Source organism: Myotis yumanensis, unplaced genomic scaffold, assembly GCF_028538775.1.
Source record: "Myotis yumanensis isolate MYYU_CA2020_CCGP unplaced genomic scaffold, mMyoYum1.0.hap1 SCAF_23, whole genome shotgun sequence".
NCBI classification, from domain to species: Eukaryota; Metazoa; Chordata; class Mammalia; order Chiroptera; family Vespertilionidae; genus Myotis; species Myotis yumanensis.
The window spans coordinates 2,674,375-2,691,530 of record NW_027223774.1 but is presented as its reverse complement, the minus strand read 5'-3'; the positions used below and the strand labels follow the sequence as shown (position 1 = coordinate 2,691,530).

At 57.5% G+C, this 17,156-nt stretch overlaps 1 protein-coding gene across 11 annotated transcripts in view; it reads right to left on the bottom strand.

Annotated features, from left to right (window-relative positions):
* The window catches only part of LOC138999548 (patr class I histocompatibility antigen, A-126 alpha chain-like), a 375,823-nt gene that overhangs the window by 13,782 nt on the left and 344,885 nt on the right, over nucleotides 1-17,156 (bottom strand). For 4 of the 11 annotated variants that reach the window (XM_070401695.1, XM_070401698.1, XM_070401692.1 and 1 more), the window contains exons 4-6: nucleotides 16,692-16,967; nucleotides 16,464-16,568; nucleotides 15,999-16,031 (exon numbers count right to left, since the gene is read on the bottom strand). In XM_070401695.1, the coding sequence (XP_070257796.1) occupies nucleotides 15,999-16,031; nucleotides 16,464-16,568; nucleotides 16,692-16,967 (414 nt within the window). Of the gene's footprint in view, nucleotides 1-437; nucleotides 714-944; nucleotides 1,260-1,344; nucleotides 1,453-15,998; nucleotides 16,032-16,463; nucleotides 16,569-16,691; nucleotides 16,968-17,156 lie in introns of those variants that run through there. The other 7 variants (XR_011469399.1, XM_070401686.1, XM_070401689.1 and 4 more) reach the window with 4 other exon arrangements.

The window sequence follows — 17,156 nt, the reverse complement described above, 5'->3', positions numbered from 1 at the left end:
CGGCTAAGAAAATTTAGTCTTTAGAATCAGAGAGACAAAGCCCAGGGCAGGAGGCAGGTCTCTGAGGGGAGAAAAGGGATTTCTGGTCCTGACCTGGGTGGAGGCTACATCACTCTTAAAGCTGGGGTCAGACCTCAGACACAGTGGGTGTGGGCAGCGCACAAGGCCTGAGAGAGAAGGTTCCCGTGGGTCCCAGAGCCCCTCAGGGCCCATGGGAACCGCTGATGGGTTATTTCAGGGGGGTCTCCCTGCACCCCAGGAGAGCCTGCACCCCTAACTGTCCCTGAGTGGAGGGGGGTCCCTCTGGTACCTGACCTGGACTTCCAGGGGGCTCCCTCCCTGACCCAAGGAGGGGTGTCTGACACTGACCCCCTGTCCTGTCTCCTTGTAGGACCCTCAGGCCCGGGGAGAGGGTTCAGCCCCAGGGCTCCTGGTACCTGCGCGCTGCAGGGTCTCCTTCCCTTTTTCCAGGTGAATGCGGAGCCACTGCATGCACTCCCCCTCTAGGTAGCTCCTTTGCTGCTCAGTGTGACCAGCTGCCTCCCACTTGCTCTGGGTGATGTGAGCCGCCATGTCGGCCGCGGTCCAGGAGGTCAGGTCCTCGTTCAGGGCGATGTAGTCAGCGCCATCGTAGGCATGTTGACTGTACCCCAGGAGGAGGCGCCCGTCGGGTCCCACTTCGCAGCCAAACATCCACTGGATGGTGTGAGACCCTGATCCCGCCCCGAGGTCAGCTTGCCCCCAGGTCAGCTCCGCCCCGCCCGCCCCGCGGGGACTGAATCTAAAACTGAAAGTGAAATCGGGTCAAAGTCCCCGCGGGCTCCTCCCGGGTGGGGGCTGGGCGGGTCCCGCCGCCTCGGGGTGACACTTGGATCCGGACCCTCGGGGCGACCCTGGTCCGTCCGTGGGGAGGGGGGTTGTGACGGGCCCGGCGCGCGGCTCACCGTCCTCGCTCTGGTTGTAGTAGACGCGCAGGGTCTCCAGGCTCCGTTGGAAAGCCTGTGCGTTGCTCTTGCTGATCTGCGTGTTCCAGTCCCAATACCCCGGCCTCTCCTGCTCCACCCACGGCTGCTGCATCCACGGCGCCCGCGGCTCCATCCTCGGATTCGGGGCGGCGCTGTCGAACCGCACGAACTGCGTGTCGTCCACGTAGCCGACGGCGAGGAAGCGGGGCTCCCCGCGGCCGGGCCGGGTCACGGTGGTGAAGAAAAACCTCAGGGAGTGGGGGCCTGGGGGGCGGACGGAGGGCAGGGCCGGGGCTGGACACGCGCCTTCCCGGCCCCGCGCCCCCGCCGGGTCCCCTCGCTCCTCCCGCACCGCCGCCCCCTCCGACCCCGCACTCACCGGCCCAGCTGGGGGTCAGGACCAGCGCCCCCGAGAGCAGCAGGAGGAGGGTGGGGGGCCTCATGACTCGCATCCTTGGCGAGGGGGGGGCGACCATCTGAGTCCTGGCGCTGCCGGGGAGGAGTTAAAACCGGAGTCGCGGGGACGCTGATTGGCTGCTCGGGAAACCGCTCAGTTAATGGGAGTGAGAAATGGGGTCGCGTCACGAGTCTCCAGGAAGGAGGCGCCGACACAGGTTGGGAGAGGAGAAGTGAAACCAGGGCGCTGGGGAGTCCCCACCACGGAGCTGCACCCCTAGACTCTGTCCCCTGCGGAGTCCTGAGCGCAGGCCTGGGCCCTGGGTCTCGGTCCTGCCCCTCCTTCTGCGAGGGGCGCCCGTCACACTGTCCCCGAGGCCGGGCCCGGGCGCTGTGCTGTCCAGGGACTTTCCAGGATTTTGGTGTCACCATCTCTGTGCGGCCTCACACATAGGCAGGCGCCCAGATAACCTTATGTATGTGGCTACATCTATCATACTGACCACTCACGGAATCAAACAGGTTCCAACTATTATTTTTTAAGATATATTTTTGTTGATTTCAAATAGGAAGGAAGAGAGCGAGAGAAACATCAATGACATGAGAGAATCATGGATCCGCTGCATCCTGCACACCTCCTACTGGGAATTGAGACCACATCCCAGGCAGTTTCCCAAGACCTGGATAAAACCTGCGATCCTACAGTCCACAGAGCTATGCTCCAACCATGGAGACAAACCAGCTAGGGCTCTATTTTTTTAAGAAAAGTAAACATGGGATCCCATGAGAAATAGGCTAGCTCAGCGCCCACACATGATCTCCCTGGTACATGATACTTGCGAATGTGGCAGAAGTGTTTTTTGTGTACTTCCCAGGCCATCATATAAGGTTTTTTTTTCATCCATTTTTATTAAAGACAGTTAAGAGGACCCATTTGTGTAATGAATGCAAGATACATTTATCTTCTTTTTAAAAATATTTTTAATTTTTCAAGTATAGTTGATGTACAATATTGTATTAGTTTAGGTGTACAACCCTGTGGTTAGACATTCATATAACTTATACAGTGATCGCTGCCATACATCTAGTACCATGTGACCTCATATGTAATTGTTACAACATGATTGACTGTGTTCCCTGTGCTCTACTTCCCCTCCCCATGACCACACTGTAAGGACCATGTTGTATTTTTTCCTCCCTCCACCTGCTGTGCCCAGTCCCTCCCTTGCCCTGCGGCAGCCAGCAGTCTGCTCTCTGTGGCTGAGTCTGTGGCTGCTGTAGGATCCTGTTGGGCGGATTCCAGGCAGCTCTGAATGCTGGTTGTGGGGAGGGTGGTGGTCATTGTCCTGTGGTTGTGGGCGATGCAGGCACCGCGTTCACCTTTTGAGCATCTTCACTGGAGGCCATGATGTTTAAAAATGTGGATGGAAGGATGAGGCTTTAGTAAAGGCAATAATTTCACCTCCTTCAACAGTGTCATTTAAAAGCTGGCCAGTGTGGCTCAGTAGATAGTCAGCCTGCAGACTGAAGGGTCTCAGGTTTGATTCAGATCAAGGTCACATGCCTGGATTGTGGGCTCAATTTCCAGTGTGGGGTGTGCAGGCAGCAGCAGATCAATGAATCTCTCATCTTTCCCTCAGTGTCCATGTCAGCAGAGTGAAAAGGCAAGGAGAAGGAGATGTCCTCCATCTCATGCAAAGTGTGCTGACCCCCCAAATCCCGGGAAAGGCTCTCAGATACTTCAGGGTTCCACAGACCACACTTTGAGAAAGCTGGTTCTGGATAAACCTGGGGGTGTCTCCCACCCCATCCCTGACTTGGCCTCCTCTTCTCTTCCCAGAATCCCTCCCATAAGGTGGAATCCCTGCACCCAAAACTGAGCTCACAGCATTGCCCCTGGGACCTTCTAGAAGAGAGCTCACCCTGGATATTCTATGCCAGAAAGTGTCCTCAGCCTGGAAGGAAGGTGGAGGGACAGGTGTTTCCCCTTCAGAACTCAGAACAGTTTGTGGTTGAAGACACCAGTCCCACAGAAAACATACTGTGGTTTCTGTACCCCGGCTGAGTATGTTCTCACACCCCAGACAGAAACCTGATGTGGTTTGGTCTGTAGGAGAAGCCATCTTGGCCCTTTTATGCAAATAGGCTGAGTGCTCTCACTTGAGGCCCAGACAACATGCAGAGCAGTCTGTCCAGCAGGACATTCTGTGAGCGAGGACTCGCTCTGTGTCGGTTCCTCCCACATGACAGCCACCAACTGCTGTGGCCACTGAGCCCTTGACACGTGGGTCCTGTGCCGAGCAGGGGGACTTTCATGTCATGGACCTTTACTTCAGCTTCCATGGGGGTCGTGGAGCTGCCACATGAGACAGTGCCCGGCTAAATGCTGTTAGTTTCCAGTCTCTGCCCCCACAGGGCATAGTGGGCCTCATAGATAGATGGACGTTACAGTTGTCTTCATATGAAAGTCATGGGTCTTCATGTATCATAGTCTTCAGTTGTGTATGAGGGGCTTAGATACATCCTCAAATCACAGACTGCCCAGGAAAGTATAATTACTGTTCATTTAACAACAAGTGCGTGCAGGCATTAACTGAAGTGTACTTAAGGTTGTAAGTGTTCAAAAATGCTCCTCACTGCAGCCATCGTTGTGTTTAGTCTTGTGGAACCCTTATTGTTGGTTTTGTTAACCTTGTGAACATGAGCAGGCACATAAGTTTCTACTTATCACAACAGAAAATATATATTGAGCATAACAGATAGCAGGCACCTGTAGACCCTCACATGCTTAAAGATTGTACTAGTAAAGCAGAGAATGTCAACTTCAGGTTCCACTTTGGAATTCCTTACCTATTGCTCCTCCCCATGTTTCATCCCAAATTCTACCAACTCTGTCTCCATGCTTCCTTGGACCCCTCTGCCCTCAATGAAAATATATGTGAAGTGTTTACTGTTATGGAATAAGAATTTCTCAAACCAAGACCCAAAGATGAAAAGCCATGAAGGAAAACAGAACTTTTCTATGTCAACCTCACAGTCGAGAGATACAAACACAGGGCCAGAACCAAACTCAAAGTCACACAAAGATGTTGACAGGGAAAGGGTCGGTGGACCAGTGTTCCTCAGCCAAAGCCCAGAGGCTCCCTGTGGGCAGGCGATGTCGGTTAGTCATCATTACTGGAGGGAGAACGCATCCCACGGGTACCATGGGGCATCCTTGCGGGAAGGCAGTAGAGAGGACGCATCTAGGGTATAGGCTCTGGATGGGCGACCTCGGCGAAGACCTGGGGAGCGGGCTCCTCTAGATGGGGGGGTGTCAGGAGGGGCAGCTCTATGGGTGGGCAACTCAGTGACCATCTAGGGACAAGGCCGCCTGCAGCGAGGGTTGAGGGGCTGCTCTGGAGAAGTAGCCTCGCTGCCAGGAGCCAGCGCAGGGAGCTGTGTGATCCTCTGTGAGCTGCGCGGGGCCCTGTGTGTGTCTGTGTTTAGACACAGGGAGTGGGTGTTGCTCTGTCTCCCTTGTCATGGCCTCAGGACGGCCATAGCTGAGGGTGATGCTCTGAGAGGTGACTTGTGTCCAACAGGAGAAGAACCCGGCCCAGCTGTGAGCTCCGGGCCAGCTCCCGACAGCACTGAGGCCTCGTGTGTCAGACCAGTTCCTGTGTGCGCTGCTTCTCCTTCTCTCTGAAATCCAGTATCGAAAAGCATCCACAACCCAATCCACAGGTAACGCACATGAGGAAAACATGTGGAAAAGAAGAAATGCGAATGTCAAACAACTATGTTTGTAATGAACACATGTAAACAATAATGAGAATGTGGAATAAGAGAAATAGGAATAAAATTAAAATCCATCGGTTTGGGAAAGATGAAAGGAAAGGAAGAGAGTATCGGCCAGAGGGAAGGGAAACACACTGTTGTAAAGACGGGAGGAATGTAAGCGTGGTACACCATTTCTAAGGAAGCTTTTGCAAAATGTCTCAGCCATTCAAGGTGCTCACATTCCCCGGGGCTGGTGTGCTCAGCTGGTTGAGCATCATCCTATGAAGCAGGAGGTGAAAGTATGATGCAAGGTCAGGGCAGATGCCCTGGTGGCTGCCGCCATCCCCAGTGTGGGACATGCAGGAGGCACATGAATGGTTATCATCACTGATGTTTCTGTCTCTCCCTCTCTTCTTCTCTGAAACCAATGCAAATGTATTTAGACACAAGAATAAATGTGCTCACATTATGCACATAAATGTCTCTCTAAAAAATTTATCCTAAGAAAATAATCACATTTCCTAACAATATACATATTGAAGGATTTTTAAAGCAGTTCTTATTGCACTCAAGGTATTAAGACAAGTACAAATAACCTTGTAATTAAGATGCTGTATGGGTCATTCAGAAAGGAGAAGACACTACAGTATGAAGAGATTGACAAATGACTGACATATACCAGTTGGGACAGAATTAACGAGCAACTTGAAGTGGGGCTGCTTTTTCCTTTGAGAAATGCCAAGTTTTCCTAAAACAAATGAGATCAGCGCTCTGACATCCGTGCCCCCTGACAGCCTTGGAGAGAAGCCGTCTTCACTTCCTGCTGTTGAGTGACAGGCGCCATTGCGTCTTCTGAGCAGCCTTTGCCTCACACGCCTGCTCCCTGCCTGGCTCTCAGAGACCATTTCCCCTGAGAAATGCCAGCGCAGCCTGACTCTTAGGTAGTGTTTTATTTTTAAAGTTCCCACCGATGGAGACATGAACCCCTTGTCAATCTAGAACAGCAATGGCCACCCTCCTCCTCAGGCACTCCTCCCAGCACCGGTCCCCTTGCTGGTGGGGGAGGGTCGTGCTGTGGGTCCTTCTCTCCCCAGCACAAGTCTCTTTCTGTGAGGCGTCCTGCTGCCCTTTCCTCCCCTTCCCTCCCCTTCCCTCCCCTCCCCCCTCTCCCCCCATCCCAACACTGGCCTTAACCTCTCCCCACAAAAAGTGCGGCTCATTGTCACCTTATAGACAGTGGCGTTCATGGCTGTGTCACCTTCCACACTTCTCTTTCTTTCTTTTTAAAAAACAATATATTTATTGATTTTTTACAGAGAGGAAGGGGGAGAGATAGAGAGTCAGAAACATCCATGAGAAAGATACATTGATCAGTTGTCTCCTGCACAACCCCTACTGGGGATGTGCCCAAAACCAAGGTACATGCCCTTGAGTCCGCAGGCCGGCGCTCTATCCACTGAGCCAAACCCGGCAGGGCCACACTTTTCTTAAAAGTCCTTTTTGAACATCCGAGATGACGAAGATGAGTTATGCCCTTGGGTTTCCTCAGCCTTCCCTGACCTTGTCAGAGAGGAATGCTCTGAAGACCTGCATGGTGTGTTGCGTTCTGCGTTTCCATGGAGACCCCTAAGATGCAAAAGGAGGGAACATCTCTATTCTCCCAACTCGGGGGGAGAGAAGCAGCTGCGGGCCCAGCTGGGCTCAGCTCCCAGCGCCTTTCCTGGCTCTGGTTCTCCTGTGGGAACTGGTGATTGTTCACAGTGACACAGTCACAGTTATGTCCCCAGAGGCCGCCCCTGGTCACAGCACCTGCAGCAGCGCCTCTGCCCTGGGAACACAGCAGCTCGTGCTCTCACCGGAGGGACAGCCTCAGCCTCAGGCCCCGAAGCGCCCGGTGCGGTTCAGAGGACACAGGGGTGGGTGCGCCCCTGTTACCGAGCTATTGGCCCCGCCTCCTCCGCAGGTTCTCCTGCGAATAGCGATGCCCCGGGGCCAGGGCCTGGGAAGACCCGCAGGTGGCCTCAGTTTGATGTCGGCAACCAGGACATCGGGGTCCCTCTGAGCCCTGTGGGGGCGGCTGCCTCCTGCTGCGCGAGCTCTGCCACCATCTGTGCTGTTGCTGCTGGGACCCGGGGTTGTGGGCTGTGCCCCGGGTTTATTCTCCGCGCTTCTGCTCCCTGTCCCCTCCCCCGCCCCCTCCGGGTGCAACCCCTGCACTGCGAATCCGAGGCCTGGGACCCGCCCCCCAAGCGCGGGCAGGACGCGAGCCGGCGGGTCCAGCCTGCGGGCCACCCCGCGGAGGGAAGTGGTCGCAGCCACAGGCGGCTCCTGGGCCCTGAGCTGCAGCGGGGCGCACACGGGGTCCCCGAGTCTTCAGGCCCGGAGGCCACAGAAGCAGCCTGTGGTCGGGGCGCCCTCTGCTGGGACCTCCACTGCCCCGCTGCTGCCCTCAGCCCCCCACGCAGCCGCGAGGCCCCACGCGCACCAGCGCCCCCAACCCCCCGGCTCACGGGTCTGGAGGTTCCTCGTGGCCGCCTGGGACTCGCCTGTGGCCGGGCCCCCTGGGCCCGCAGCCGCCCACGGTCTGTAGCAGCTCAGGCTGCAGGTGGGACTTGGCCTTGAGTGCCAAGTGCGGCCGGGACGCGTGGCTGGGTCTCCTGAGCCTCCTCTCCAGCTGCCGCTGGCGGCCCAGGGCGCGGGCACCTGTGGCTCCAGGCCCACAGCTCCTCCCTGTCGGGGTGCGTCGGCCCCCAGGACCCGCCTCCCCACCCACTCACCGCAGGGCTGCGCGGCTCCGGGCTGTGCCTGTGCGGGTCTCCAGCAGCTCACCCCCCCCCCCCCCCCCCCGGCTTCCCCGGAGCAGAGCGGCCCGTCTACCCAGCCCGCAGTTCAGGCTCCGTGTGTGGATGCCCGCGGGCCGGGTTCCCATCCGTGGCGCCCGGGGCCCAGCCCAACTTCCCCCCCAAAGGCCTTGCCCTGAGGACGGTCCCAGGAGAGGGTGGACCTCAGACCTGCTGAGCCCCGAGAGCAGCAGCGGGGGGTGGCGCTGTCCCCCTTCAGGCCCTAGAGCAGGACCAGCGGCCCAGGAGCCGGGCCTGGTGCTGGGGCGGCTCCTCCTGGGCCCGGACCTGTGGGGTCCATCCCTGGAGGGAAGTGCGGCCTTCTCCGCGGGGTGAACGCGGCTCCGGGTCCCCAGCTCTGGCTGCGGGCAGCGCAAGAGGCTCCTCTTCCCTTTGGGGTTCTGGTCCCCACCCCTGGTTGCTTCTCCCCCAGCGGGGAGGAGTCTGCGCCCAGCATGGCCCTTGCCCAGGACCAGCGCCCAGGACTCTGTGGCCCGAGAGCGGCGCTCTAGTCTCTGAGCGTCCCGGGCCAGGGCAGCAGCCTCTGTGTCAGGGGACCGTCCCCCAGGCTCTCTGATCATCAGACTGTCAGCCGTGGCCCCGGGCGGGGGGTCAGATGGTGGGGCGCCACCCCTCCCCCCACAGTGCGTAGGCCCCAGAGCTGGGGTCTCGTTGCCATGACCCCCATGGAGGTGGGGCCTCTGACACCCTCCCCCATCTGCCTCCTGCAGCTCCCCGCCTGCGGGGCACCTTAGTGTGAGGAGCACCGGGAACTGAGTGGGAAGTGTCCGCCCGGAGCTCCTGGGCCTTTAAAGCTTCACCTGAGTCGCTGGCCTGTGGCGAGTTCCCTGTGCAGAGCGCCCCCCGCGGGAGGGAGGCGGCTCCTGCAGCCACACCTTCGGGCGCTAACAGGGGGCAGCAAATGGCATGTTTACCCCAAGGGTCATGCTTCATGGGCCCAACCTCAAGGCTTTAAAGGGGGAGGGGGGGTGGGGGTGTTGTGTGTTTTCTCTATAATGTGTGTGTTGTCCCCATAATTGAAATGCATTCTCCCTGAGTGTGAGCCTCAGGGCACTGACCCCACAGGCACCCATTTCGCAGGATCCTGCGCGTTCTGGGCTGTGTGTGCGGCCATGGCCTCTCCCTCTGTGATCAGGACAGTTGATCAGTGCGGCTCCTTTTCTCCTTGAAAACTGTGCTCAGCAGGAGGGAGCCCCTCCCTCTCTCTCAGAAAGAGGCGGCTCCCCCGGGAGCCAGAGCTGGTGGCCTTGCTGAGGGGCCCGGGGCGGGTTCCCACGGGGACAGGGCAGAAAGGGAGGGAGGGAGGCTCCTGCTCTGAGTCACCGACCGCGTCTCTGGGACTCGCCGTCGCCCAGCGCAGGCCCGGCCCCTGCGCGTCCCTGGAGACAGCACAGCACACGCCGCTCCCAGAAACCGCCGCCTCTGGGGACACAGCACCTGGGACGCGAGGGGCCCCACGGGGCGCAGGGCGACCCAGGAAGCCTTCCCCGAGCGGGCGGCGGGCAGGGCAAGCCCAGGACTCAGACCCACAGAGCTGCTGGGAGCCGCGCAGCCTCCTTTCCGGGTCCCCGGCCGCCTGACTGTCCCTCCTGGGACCGGCCCGTCCCTCCACCCGCGTCCGGGAAGAGGTCCGCCGTCCTTCCTCGGCTCCTCTGCCTCGGCCTGTCGGGGTCCGGGGTCCCCGCGCCGAGGTCAGCGCTGGGGGAGGCGGGGCCATGGGGCGGGCTAGTGGGGGGGCGAGTCGGCTCCCGGTCCGGCCCCGCGCAGGCGTCCCGGGCCCCGGGACGCGCAGCCTCCAGACCCGGCGCCCAGCGAGCAACAGGACGGCCGCGGGGCCTCGGCAGGAGCCCTTCTGGGGACGCGGCCCGGGCACCGTGGGGAGAGCTGGGCCTGCGCCCGCCCCGCCGGCGGCTGAGATTGGGGCCGGTGCCCCCCCGCACCCCGGTGAGCGCCCAGACACCAGCGCCGCCGCTCCTGCCCCTAGGCCGAGCTCCCTGACCCGGGGGCGGCCTCTGGCAGCGACGAGCCTGAATGGGGGTTGGGGTCAAAGTGGGAGTTGACGGCGGGGCTGAGGGGACGCCAGGGGATCCCGGGGGCGGCGGCGGGACCCCGGTTCAGCTGCTCCTTCCTGGGCCCCGGGCCGCAGGCGTTCACGCGACAGCCCCGCCCCCGGCCCCCCGCCCCGGGCGTCCGAGCGGTCGGTCCTTGGGGTTGACGGCTGTCCCGCGGGGAGGATGGGGAGCGAGGAAGCGAGCGCTGTGGCCGCAGCCCGCCCTGCTCTGTCCCGTCTTTATTGGCTCTAAAGGTGTGATCACCTCCCAACAGGCACCTGAGGGACATTCACATGAGATCACACACGGACACACACACGCAAATGCACACACTCACACTCACAGACACATACACACATATACACACAGACACACACACAGAGGCACACATACACATACACATGCACACACATGCACACACATACACACACATACACATGCACGCACACAGACAAACACACGCACACACGCTCACCCAGTGATTTCTCCAGTCCAGGGAGGGAGGAGGAGAGGAAGAGAGAGGGATGGGGAGGAGGAAAAGGAGGAAGGGGGAGTGGGAGAGGGAGAGAGGTACCCGGAAGGAGAGAAGCGGGGACTGGTGCCCTCCGCGGGGAGGAGTCTGCACCCAGCGCGGCCCTTGCCCAGGACCAGCGCCCAGGACTCTGTGGCCCGAGGGCGGCGCTCTAGTCTCTGAGCGTCCCGGGCCAGGGCAGCAGCCTCTGTGTCAGGAGACCGTCCCCCAGGCTCTCTGATCATCAGACTGTCAGCCGTGGACCCGGCGCCACCCCTCCCCCCACAGTGCGTAGGCTTCCAGACAGGCTCCCCCAGAAGCAGCTCCCACCCATCAGGGGGCAGGAGGCCAGAGTGAGAGGCATCCCCCTCCCTCAGTCTCTCTCTCCTGTCCTCTCGCTAAAGAGTCAGCCCCTCCCTTCCCGCCCAGCTCAGTGCCTGCCCCTCAGAGCCTGGCTGTGGGCACAGGGCAGCCCTGGAAGGCTCTGCCCTCACACACCCGCCTGGCTCAGCCCTCACCTCCTCAGGCCGCACATGCCCTCAGGGTGCCCCCCTCACCACCTGCTGACAGTGCGCCTCTTCCTCCACTTTGCAGTCATTAGTTAAATATTTTAATTAAAATGTTCCCCATTTCTTCTCTCACTTCCACTCACTGTGCAGGTTTTTGGGTTTTGTTTTTCCAAAGATGAATCCACACTATCCCCGCCCACTTGTTCTTCTGTGATGGGTCCTCCCACCCCTCCCACAGGTGAGCCTCCCTCCCCTGGGACCTGTGACCAGCTCTGGGAACCAGAACAGGATGGAGGTGACAGAGCCTCACTTCTGTGGGTCTGACATGAGGGGCCTGTGGGTCTGACATGAGGGGCTGTGGGTGTGACATGAGGGGCCTGTGGGTCTGACCTATGACCTTGGCCCACACCCCCTGGAGCCAGGGGCCCAGCTGGGAGCAGCACCCACCTCACAGCCCAGAGACCTCCCAGCCAGCAGCCAGCACTAGCTGCTGCCCAGTCAGGGACCCTCTAGAATGTTCTGGTCTGGCTGGACCTCCAATGACCCCGCCCCAGCCTGTGTCACACGGAGCAGAAGAGGGGCCACTGAGCGCAGTCAGCCCGCAGAACAGGAGGAGTCAAGGCTGTGACTGTGGGATTGTGGTTTCTGGCCACAGATGCTGGGAGCACAGCCCATGTGAGTCCCTGCTGTGTGCATTCTCATCATTCCCTGTCCTTCCTGTCACACTGTGTGCATCAGGAGAGCTCAGGTTTTCAGTTATGTCTTTGCTTTAGAGATGTTGAGAGAGAGAGGACAGGAGAGGGAGAGGGAGATAGAAACATGGATCGGTTGCTTTTGCAGGCCTCCTACTGAGGCTCAAGCCAGAAACCATGGTATGTGCCCTAATGAGGAATGGAACCTGGGACCACCTGGGGCATGTCACCCCCCTCACCCATGAGCACACCGGCCAGGCGGGAGAGAGGGTGTTCTGTCTGTTTCCATTACACAAGCAGTAGGCCAACAGGAAGCCTGGTGCAGAGGCCTCACTACATATTAGGGATGGATGGATGGGTAGATGGGTGGATGGATGGATGGGTGGACGGATGGGTGGATGTATGTATGTATGGATTGATAGATGGGTGGGTGGATGGATGGATGGATAGTTGGGTGGGTGGGTGGATGGATGGATGTGTGGATGGATGGATGGATGGATTGATAGATGGGTGGGTGGATGGATGGATGGATAGCTGGGTGGGTGGGTGGATGGATGGATGTGTGGATGGATGGATGGATGGATAGATGGATAGATGGATGGATGAATAGATGGATGGATGGATGGATGGATGGATGGATGGATGGATGGATGGATGAATGGATGGATGGATGAGTGGATGGATGGATAGATGGGTGGTGGATTGATATATGGGTGGATGGATGGATGGATGGATGGGTGGATGGATTGGTGGGTGGGTGGATGGATGGGTGGATGGGTGGATGGGTGGGTGGATGGATGGATGCTGGGAACAGCTCCTTACAGCTGACCTGAGACAGGATGGAACATGGACTGTTTGCATGGAGAGTCCGGGATGTCTCTGAAGAAGAGCAACTTTACCCCCAATCCAATATCTAACAGCCACTGTGGGGTTATTGGTAATTTGGCAATTAACCAGGTGGTTCTGATGAGCAGCTGAACAACAGGCAGGAAAAGGTGCCTGTGCTCCCTGTGGGCGGGTCTAAGTTCCGAGTCAAAACTGTTCTCTGGGGTGAACTGAAACCCACGACTGCATCATGTTCCTCCTCCTCCATTCATTGCACAATCACACACCATTCCCAAGGGCGCACCGTCCTCAGGGCTCCCCTGGTCCCAAGGTCAGGCTGACACCAGGATGGGCGCAGGCTGAGCATCTGCACTGGGGCAGGGGGCTGGTCTCTCTCCTGAGGGAAATGCCACGGTCCTTCCTACGGGGGCCCCAGGGATGTTAAGCATGGAGACAGTCCCAGGTGAGCTGTGCTAACCCGATCAGAATCCTGGGAGTCCCTGATGTCCACACGACCCCACAGGAGACCATGATGGGCTTATTTAGTCACCCACACAGTCATGCTCTTTGTCCCTCACTAGACAGTCACTAACTCCCTCCTCCTTCTCCTCCTCCAATTTCTCTTTTTTGAGGATCTACTCACAAAGAATTATTCCTGACACACAGACAGGATTTAGGAGGGAGTAATAATTAGGACAGGAAGAGATACCCACAACAGTCTTTAAAATAGAGGAATAAACTAGGACACATGGGAAATTGGGTGAAATAACAAAGAGGAAATTTACATAATAGATGAGAAGCCAAAGGAGCACACCCAGAGCAAGAGGGAGACAAATGCTAAGTGCACAGTGGATTTTCCCAGGGTGAAGGTGGGGTCAACAACACCTACAGAACATTCCAGCACCCCAGCCGGCCCTCTTCATGTCTTATTTGGTCATAGACTTCCCCCATACCAACTCACCGTGACCTTGGTTTCTACACCACAGGTGAGTTATGTCAGCTTTTGAGAGAACGAAATGTTACAGTGGCAGCCTCTCTGCACCTGCTCTCTCTCCACATCAGGTCCCATCCTTGTCCCACTGGCTCTTGTGGTTGTAGCGTGTTCACCTTCAGGGCTATGAGGGTTCTAGCCTATGAACTCACCACACTCGTTCCCTGCTACTGCTCATGTGCATTTGTCTTACATGCAGATTTTGCAAACTGTGCAGCTATGAATAAATTCTTCATATGTTTTGCACACATATGTATGTGTGTCTATTGGGGATATAACCAGGAGTGGAAATGCTGGGGTGTTGGGTGAGCGAATGCTTGGGTAGTGAGAGCTGCCAAACCATTTTCAAAGTATTTGAAAAAACTTACTCTCCCACTAGGAATATATGAGAGATACAATGAGTCCAACTTCGTGCTAACAATTGACTTTGTCAGACTCTTTCATTTTTGCTATCCTGTGAGGTGGGCACCAATATCACATTGTGGCTGAACTTGAGTTTCCCCTCTGACTAAAACTGTTGGGCAATTTTCATAAATGTATGGACCATATAACCGTCCTCAATAGGAGGATGGACTGAATTCTTGTTCATGAGTGAGTGAGATTCTAGTAAGGTGCCAGCATCCTTAACTATTGGGACACTTCGGTTATTAATGGATCTGTGGGCAGAGACCTGTGGGGTAAGAGAAAGTGCTCTTTGCTCCTGGTTCCTGGCACTGAGCTCCTAAAATCCTGGGCATCTCTTGAGTGACAAGTGTCTTTGGGACGCTGATGAGATGGCCCTTGGCTGAGGGTCCTGGAGGCTTCAGGGTTGGGGCTGGTCCCCAGAAAGACCAAGCTGACCAGAGGGTTGGAAAGTTCAGGCCCTAGAAGGAGGCAAGAGCAGGAGGAGCCGGAAAATGCATCTCTCCACACCAGAGTCCTGTGTGCTGGGACACCTGGGCCTGCAGGACAATGAGGGGTAACATGTACCCTTTTGCTTTCAGATGGGGGACACCCAGATAATGAGACCATAAGTCACACATGAAAATAATAACAGGCATAATATCTACAAAAGCAAAGAAGCAACAAACATTCAGGGGTTGGGTGCTGGGGGCAGGTTCCTCGCTTGACCCAGGCTGACCTGCCCCAGGAAGGCGTCGCTGTCCAGGGTCCTGGAGATGCGCTGCATTAGGACATGTGACAAGGCCTGGGGGATATGTGTCCCTGTGACCACAGGTCCCCGTGGGACAAGGTTCCATTGAAGGACAAGGTCAGAGGAGCAGAGAGGTGACCCGCCGAGGAGTGACCATGTCAAAGCCCACGATGCACTGAGCACCACCTGGGCACAGGCCCCGATCACGCCCCGTCCCCAGAGCCCTTCCTGTTCCCACTGGGGACAAGGTTCTGCGTGGCAAACACATGAGCTCTGGAACATTCTTGATGTTTATTTCCCCTCAAAATTAGAATCTTCTCTTTTAATTTACCCACCAACCCTTCATGGCAAGAAATGAACACAGTCACATCCAGAAACTCATTTCAATATGGAGCAGGTAGGTGCAGCTCAGAGTACCAGAGAGTAAAGGCAGGGATGGGGAGGACCCAGCCCGCCTCTGCTGACAGGAAAGTGTGGGAAGCAGGGCTGAGCCAGCAACCCAATCAGAGGTTCTTGAGTCAGGAACTGGTGTGGGGAAGGACGGGGTGTGGTTGGAATATCTATAAGGAGGATTCTCCGACAGGTCGGGGCCTCTGAGGGGACTTTGCCTAAGGCGGCAGCCCCTACCATGACTTGTTGAAACAAGTCTATCCCCCGGGGTGTTCTGCTAGAATCTCTATGCTCAGTGTTTGAGATCCGACCTTGTAGAAGCAGGTGCTTTCTCAAGGATGCGTACCCTGCAGATTGTATCCGGAGATTAATTTTAGTTCAAGCAGTTATGACAATAAAAACCAAAGGAGGAAGTTGAACAGGGCTACTTGGCGGCGATAGCCAAGTAGTGCCTTAGCCTCCCTTTCACAGAAAATGTGTGAGAGCCATCATTCATCTGTCGCTCAGGGTCTGCCAGTCACCCCAGCAAAGTAGGAGCGTGAACACATCTTCCATCACTCAGTCCCCACAAGGCAGCTGCCTCACGCTGTGGAGGACAAGCATCATGAACAGATTTGGGTCAGTGGCTGTAACTTGTGACATTCTCACAGTCCACTTCATGTTCACAGTGTCCCACAGACTCCCCACCACCCAGTCCTCCCCTTTGCCCACCCCTCCCCACATCAGGCTTTCCACTTTAGAAAGTGAGAGAGACACAGCATAGCCCTGGGCACAGTCAGTGCCTGAGGGGACACACCAGGACGTGGTCAGAGCCCCAGGGCAGGAGACTAAGGAGGAACTAAGGGGTATGAGGTCTCCCATGGCTCCCGTCAGGACTGCCACAAGGTCTCAGGTGTCACCCCTCCATACTCACTGGCAGCCTGAGCGTAGCTCCCTCCTTTCCCACCTGCGGGAAGTAAACATCCCGTGAGAGACCAGGGAGGAGGCAGGGCCATGAGGTCCTAAAGGAAGCCCTAGTCCTGAGCCCCAGAGAAGTTTCCAGAACCCTGTGTATAGACCCAGGGTAGAATCAGGACACCTGAAGGAAGTGCATGTGTGGGGACTGAACCCACCGCCCTCCTGGAGGTCTGTGTTCAGCAGGGACCTGCCCCTCTGACCTGGGGCTACTGGGAACGGGGTCCCCACCACCAGCATCATCAGGTGATAAGTGGGTCCCTCATTTTCCCACGGGCCTCACTAAGGAGTAAGTGTGTGCACAGAGCCCCACACTGGCCATCACACGTGTGGGGATGGTGCTTCCCATGAATGAGGCGGGACACATGTCTACCTGGGCTTGAACCCCCAGTGGGACAGACACTGAGATCCCACCACTGCCCACCTGAGCGCCTCCTCCCCCACATCACAGCTCCAGCCATGGATCCCAGCAGAACCAGGCCCCCAGCGATGCCCATGATGATGAAGATGAAGGTCTGAGGAGGCGGCTCTGGGAGGAGGAGGGAAGGGAGGGTGAGGACCCTGACCCCAGGCCTCAGCCCCAACCCCACTGAGGTCCCCCAGGGCCCCTTCTGCCTTGAGAAGAGGCTCTGTGCCCATGGCCCCTCCTCACCCCATCTCAGGGTCAGAGGCTCAGACAGCCCCTGGTGCTGCACATGGCAAGTGTATCTCTGCTCCTCTCCAGGGGGCACCCCCACGGCCGCCCACTTCTGGAAGGTGCCGTCCCCCGCAGGCCTGGTCTCCACCAGCTCCATGTCCTGGGTCTGGTCCTCCCCGTCACGCTGCCAGGTCAGGCTGATGTCCGCAGGGTAGAAGCCCAGAGCCCAGCACCTCAGGGTGACCTCACGCTCAGAGACGGGGTGGTGGGTCACGTGTGCCTTTGGAGGGTCTGAGGGGAGGAGAGAAAATGCAAGAACTTCACATCCGCCATGGGACACTCCACCAGCGCCCATGTGACCATCCTGAGAGTGGACAGCCACCTGGCGTGGGGGAGGGAGTACACAACCCACACATCAGCCAGGAAACAGGCACCTGGAAGGACCTCCCAATCTTTAGAAAGTTCTAGAATCAGAGTGAC